Raw genomic sequence first — 6,327 nt, 5'->3', positions numbered from 1 at the left:
AGTGTTTCTGGGAATTTTGTATCCTACTGCCAAGGTTTTGTTACTATTTTGAGGCAAGAACTCAGAGATCTGGGGATGTGCCAAGGCAGGGTGAGTGACACTGGATATCCTGCTCCCATGGAGATAAATGAGAAGGAATTTGGAGTCCTCACCCCACAGTCTCTGTGGTCAAGAATCCAAGTGAGAATGGGGCAGTAACAGAGAAAAAGAGGTGAGCAGGAAGAGAGGAACAATTAATCAGGAAGGGGCTCAGTTTGTGGGGCCTGAAACACTGTGGTCACAATGCCCTGAAATCTGGGGTTACAACACCTCAAAACTGGGGGTCATATTGCCACATGTGTTTGGGTCTTGTTGTCCTAAACTTTGGGGTCACACTGCCCCCCTTTTGGGGTCAATACATCCCAAAATTTGGGGCCAAAAATGCATCACATGTAGGGGTTATATCCTACAGTTTGGGTTTAAATTGGCTCACACATGAGGGTCACGGTGCCTCATATTTATGGATAATAGCACCCCATTGTTGTTGTCACATTGTCCCACATTTTGGGGTCATGGTGTCCAACACTCTTAGGTCAAAGTGCTCTACACTTGGGGGTCACATTGCCCTAGTCTTTGGGGTTGCAATGTCCCTCACTTGGAGGTCACAATGCCACAGTCTTAAAGGCTACAGTGTCTGATGCTTTTGGGGCGAAACACCACACATTTTGGGGTCAGAATGCCCCGTACTTCAGGATCACAAGTGCCCTTGGGGTAACAGTGACCCACCCTTAGGAGTTGCAGCGCCATACGCTCTTGGCTCACATTGTCCTACACTCTGCTGTCAAGACACCTCACATTCTGGGGGGGCCACAGTGTGACACATTTTGGGGTCTCAGTAGGCCACTCTTTGGGGTCACAGTGACTCACATATTGGGATCTCAGTGTCTCAAACCTGGGGGTCACGGTGCATCACACTTTGGGGTCATAATGCCCCACATTTTGGGGTAAAAACACTTCACACTTGGGGATCATATTTCCCCACACTTGTGTGTCACAGTGTTTTACTCTTTGGGTCACAATGATCCACACATCACTTTGCCTCAGACTTATGGGTCACGATACCCCAATTTGGACTTACCAAATTGCCACAATTTGGGATCATAGCGCCCCACTCTTTGAAGTCACATTGCACCACATTTTGGGGTCAAACATACCACACTTAGGGGTCACAGACACACTTTTAGCTCACATGGTCCCACAGTTTGTGGTCAAAATGCCCCACACTTGTGGTTGTGATGCACCACACTTGGGGGCCATGGTGCTACAAATTTAGGGGTCGCAGTGTTCTGGACTTTAGGGTCTGAATGCCACATACTTCGAGGCTGCAGTGTCCCACATAAGGGTCTTGGTGCCCCACACATTGAGGTCAAGGTTGACCAACATTTAGGGGTAAAATATCCCTACCCACTGGGATGATGACCCTCCAGTTTTCAAACTTAGCAAATAAACCTCATATTCATACCCCAAGAAAGCTTAAGAAGCATTTATTGACTGTTGTACCAAAACCAGACCTTGGCAATATCATTTTTATATGGGAAAAACATTGGGATTTGGATCTTTTTGGCCTGAATTTTATATATTTCTGGCTTCCAGGGGGTGGATGGGAGATCAGGGCATTAGGGTCCACACAGAGTTAATCCATTTGAGAAAAATCCAGGAAAATGTCATGGATTTGAGGAAAAATCCAGAATTTTCCTAAATTTGGAGAGATTTGAGGTGGATTCACCTATGGGATGGGATAGATAGGAGCATCAACTTCCTGACGGCTCTGGTGGGAGATGTGGCTGGAAGAGAAAGAAGTACATAATTTCGGACAGAAATGGGTCTGTTTTGGCAAAAATGGGGAAGTATTATGGAAAATAGATTATTAATGTGCAAATAATGGGTCATTTTTATGCAAAAGTGGCTCAGCTTTATACATAATGGCCTGATTTGGGGGAAGGTGGCTATTTTTTGGGGAAAAATTATATTTACTATGCAAAATGGCCCATTGGGAAAAATATCTCATTACTGGGCAGAAAAAGGCCCCTTATAATGCAACATGGCTCATTTTTTGCCAAAGCAGTCTCTTACCCGGATTGTTCCCACAGGATCTGCCTCAGTCACTGCGGATGAAACCAAAGAAACTGGAAAATTCCTTCCAGGATCTGCCCAGTCCCTCTCCCACTGACATTACACCAAATTTCTGAGTGGGAAAACATTTTTCTTGGATTTTGAGGTAAATAAATTAGGAATTACTCACCATCCAGCAAAATCCCGGGATTTCCACATGTCCACCACTTCTCCGATGCTCTGGGCATTACGTCCATCTGGAAGCTTCAGGTCATCTCTGGGGTTTCCGTTGAAATTCCCACAGGGGGCACAGAGACGGGAGGTCAGGCCTGAGGTCACGGTGATGGTCGCCTCCCCATGTCGGGTGATGGTGATGGACATCCCAGAGCGGTGGGTGATGGTGACATTCTCAGGGGACGAAGCCACAAAGACGGAGTCAGGCATGGTGGTAGGGGGCTGGGTGAAGAGGCCATTGACCTGGGAAAATTACAGAGAATTACAAAAAACATGATAGAAGACCGGTTTGTTCTTAGGCAAAAGGCTTTAGCTTGGCCAAAGAGCCAAAATCGCTCTTCTTTTTTTTTTTGCAAAAATGGCCCATTACTGGGCGAAACTGCTCCATATGAGACAAAGTAGCTCACTATCAGGCAAAATCTTGAGAGATTTTTTCCCAGATCCCTCTAGATTGACCCAAACCACCCAAAACTCCCACACTTGATCCACTCACCCACACCTCCATGTTGCCGTTGATGCTGATAACACCCTCGCGGACAAAGACGATGGCAGCCACAGCCACGGGGACATTCATGTCATGACAGTCACTGACATCCATCACCACCTTGAACCAATCTGGTGCCTCCTCATCACAGAGGGCTGACACCTTGTAGGTGCCACTGGCCAACAGGGGCCCGGTGACACCATCAAAGGTGGTCAAGGTGGCTCCAGGCATGACCTGGCATTGGCCTTCCCTCCTGGCACACACCTGTGCTCCATCATGGGTGACACACACGTGGTCCTGGGAACATTGTGTGTCCCTGCACACCAGTCCCCATGATGGGTGACAGTGACATTCCTTAGTACAGTTGTTGAAGGTGACAGTCTCAGCTGCCTGGAACAGGAAATCTTACAGGTTAAGCACAATCTCCCAAATGAAGGGGAATTTCCTGAGTTCAAAGTGGGAAATCCTAGAGAGTGAGAAATTCAGGTGGATTTGGGGAACTTTGGGCAGCTCAACCAGTTAATGGTAACTTTTTCCCTGCAAATCACAATTTTTTTGTGTTATTTGTCCTTTTTTCCCTATTAACTGTCCCTTTTTTATCATTAATTAATAATTCATTTTTCCTGGCTACTGCCTTGCTAATTTTCCTTTTTTTCCCCCACCAAATGTTCTTTTTGCTGTTAATGGTCCTTTTTTTCCCCCAAACCCTCTGGAACTTCCTAGATGGGCCAAGCTCAACCCCCAACCCAATTCCCAGAAAACCAGCCCCACAACTCCTCAGCCTCAGGTGTCACCTGCCTGTCACCTGACCTTGAGGTAGCGTCCCCTGTGGAGGCAACCGCAGCGCTCAGGTGACACACAGGTGTCCCCATCGAAGACAAACCCCTCGTCACATTGACACCCCTCAAAGCACCCCCAGGTGCAGCGGGCAGGGCCCACAAGGGCAGCGCAGGTGAGGTCACAGGTACGGGTGCAGAGCTCGTAGTGGCTGTTTGGGGGGCAGGACAGGGCTGAGGAAAAAGGGAAAAAACACCACTGTTGGGACAATTCCAAAATTGTGTGGGATTTTGGCCAAAATTTGAAGAATTTCAGAAAAAAGGTTGTTTTTATTAATTTGACAGTCTTTTTCAAAATGGGATTTTTTTCCTTAGTTTGGGCATTTTCATCAAAACTGGGTTTTTTCATATCAAAATTGGGGTGTTTTTTTTTTTTTTAATTTGAAGGCATCATTCCAAACTGGCATTATTCTTCCTAATGAAATATTTTCAGTAAAATGTTTTTAATTTTACCTAAATGGGTAGTTTCTTCAAAAATTTTGTGGTTTTTCTCATCAGGAAATTTGAGGTTTTTCCCCAAATGGGAAGGTTTTCTGCAAAATATTTTTTTCTAAAGTGAAGGGATTTTTTTTTTTCAAAATTATAGGAAAGAAGTTCAAAACTGGAGGGAATTTAAAAAAATTTGCTAAGAATAATAATAATAATAATAATAATAATAACAATAATAATAATAATAATAATAACAACAACATATTTTTAAAAATTGTGAGGAATTTTTTTCAGATTTGGGGCCTTTTTCATGATTGCAGGGTTTTAATCAAAATTGAGAGAGAACTTCCAAATTTTAAAGGAATTTTTGCATAATGCAAGGGGTTTTTTTTCAAAGCAGAAGGGAATGTTTCTGAAACCTCAGCAAAGTCTTTTTTGCAAGTCTTTTTTAAATATAAGTACTTTTTGAAATTTGATTTTTTTTCATTATTTTACGGGGTTTTTTTTAATATTGGAGTATATTTTTTAAAACTCAAAGGAATTTTTGCAAAACGAGATTTTTTTGAAATGCAGGGAAACTTTTTCAGAATTTGAGGCAACATTTTTGAAAATGACGAAATTTTCCCCACCTGAGGGAAATCCTTTCCATAACTATTTTTCCAAAACTGGAGAGATGTTTTTCCCAAAATTTTAGTTGGTTTTTTTTTTTCCCCTGGAGAAAATGTAGCTTTTGAAGATAAGAGGACCTGGAGTGGCAAAGTTCTTTCTGACTTACGGCAGAACTCCTTTGTCCTCCACACTCCAACCGTAGCGCCAGCGGCTTGGCAAGCGGCAGTGTATGCCTGCAGCGCATGGCACAGGGCGGTGCGGTCCCCGTTCGCGGCACAGACGTCATGGACACAATGGCTGAAATACTCCATGGGGCTGACACGCGGGTGACACCCCTGGAATGGCCCTTCTGCATCACGGATGATTCCACAGGATCCGTTCCTGCTGTACATTGCTTCATTGGCGACATCACACTTACTGCACACGCCATCATCACAGCCATCACTGCATGCTCTTTCCTTCTCTGGAACCTTCCAGGAGGTGACAAATTCCTGGGTGGTTCCCGCCAGTGCCCCACTGGGCAGCCGGAAGTCATCACTAGGGTCCCCATCATAGTCACCACCCAAGCCGCACAGCCGGCCGCGGTAGACATCGGGGACAGTGATGAGGAGAAAGGTGGCTGTGTTGTACAAGATGCGGATTCCTGCAGCAGTGTGGAGAATGATGTTATTCCCCTCTTGACCAATGTGGAGGTTCTTGTCCTCTGTCACCAGTGGGAGGGTATATTGCTCCAAGTCCACCTGGAATGGGGATAGGGTGACATGTGTGACACTTGGAATAGAGTCACTAGGCCCCATTCTATAGGCACAGTGTAGCTGTGGAGGGCAAACACCCACCCTCCTTATAATCAGGGCATCACAATGGGAACTGGATCCTCTCCACAATTCACATTGTACCCATGGATAGACACCACCACCCTCTTCACCACATCACTATGGGAGTCTCCAGACTTACCATCACCTCCCACCTGCGTCCCCGCTCCATGGTGATGGTGTACCCATGGATGGATACCACTACCCTCTTCATCAGCACTGGGTCACCATGACTGCCTGCCTCATGCTCCACCAACACCGTGAAGTTCACCAGCTGTCGTGCTGGCTCGCACACCCGTGCAAGGATGTACGTGCAGGATCCTGGGATACTGAAGGTGCGTCCATCAAAGGTGACATAGTGGGGGTCTCCTGACACAACCAACCGGCCGTAACCAGTGGGGTGACATCCCAACACCCCATCTTCCACCCGGCACTCCTCGTGGGCGCTGCAGAATGCCTCCTGACAGGTCACTGTGCTGTTGGTGCTGCAGTGGCAGCGCTCCCGGCATGAGGGGTGAAACTCGGTGTCTTTCTGGTAGTAGCGACCAAGGTACTCACAGCCACACTCAGAGTAGGGGACACAGTCAGAGCCACTGAGGACATACCCAGTGTCGCAGAAACAGCCCTCGGAGCAAGGAGATGCAGGACAGGAGGCAGGGATGGAGGGGGTGTGGCAGGTGGGCTGGCAGGAGCTCCCACAGAGCTCATAGTGGGAGTGAGGAGGGCAGGAAAGAGCTGGAGAAAAAAAAAAGAGGGAGATAGGGAGTGAGGGGAATATCCAAAGTGTAGGGGAGTCCCTCAAGGAAGAAAGGAAGAAAAGCGGGAGGGAGGG

General features: G+C 46.6%; 1 protein-coding gene across 3 annotated transcripts in view; it reads right to left on the bottom strand.

The window, feature by feature from the left end:
• Nucleotides 1-1,507: 1,507 nt before the first annotated feature.
• Nucleotides 1,508-6,327, bottom strand: part of LOC107215724 (IgGFc-binding protein-like) — a 12,937-nt gene continuing 8,117 nt past the window's right edge. Inside the window, exons 8-14 of one of the 3 annotated variants that reach the window (XM_015652102.1) lie at nt 5,638-6,230; nt 4,850-5,423; nt 3,620-3,819; nt 2,819-3,199; nt 2,282-2,568; nt 2,113-2,165; nt 1,508-1,823 (exon numbers count right to left, since the gene is read on the bottom strand). In XM_015652102.1, the coding sequence (XP_015507588.1) occupies nt 2,138-2,165; nt 2,282-2,568; nt 2,819-3,199; nt 3,620-3,819; nt 4,850-5,423; nt 5,638-6,230 (2,063 nt within the window). In that variant the 3' untranslated portion in view covers nt 1,508-1,823; nt 2,113-2,137. The remainder of the gene's footprint in view (nt 1,824-2,112; nt 2,166-2,281; nt 2,569-2,818; nt 3,200-3,619; nt 3,820-4,849; nt 5,424-5,637; nt 6,231-6,327) is intronic. The other 2 variants (XM_015652103.1, XM_015652101.1) reach the window with 2 other exon arrangements.

Source organism: Parus major, chromosome Z, assembly GCF_001522545.3.
Source record: "Parus major isolate Abel chromosome Z, Parus_major1.1, whole genome shotgun sequence".
NCBI lineage: Eukaryota > Metazoa > Chordata > Aves > Passeriformes > Paridae > Parus > Parus major.
The sequence above is the reverse complement of the archived record's forward strand: the minus strand, read 5'-3'. Positions and strand labels throughout refer to the sequence as shown.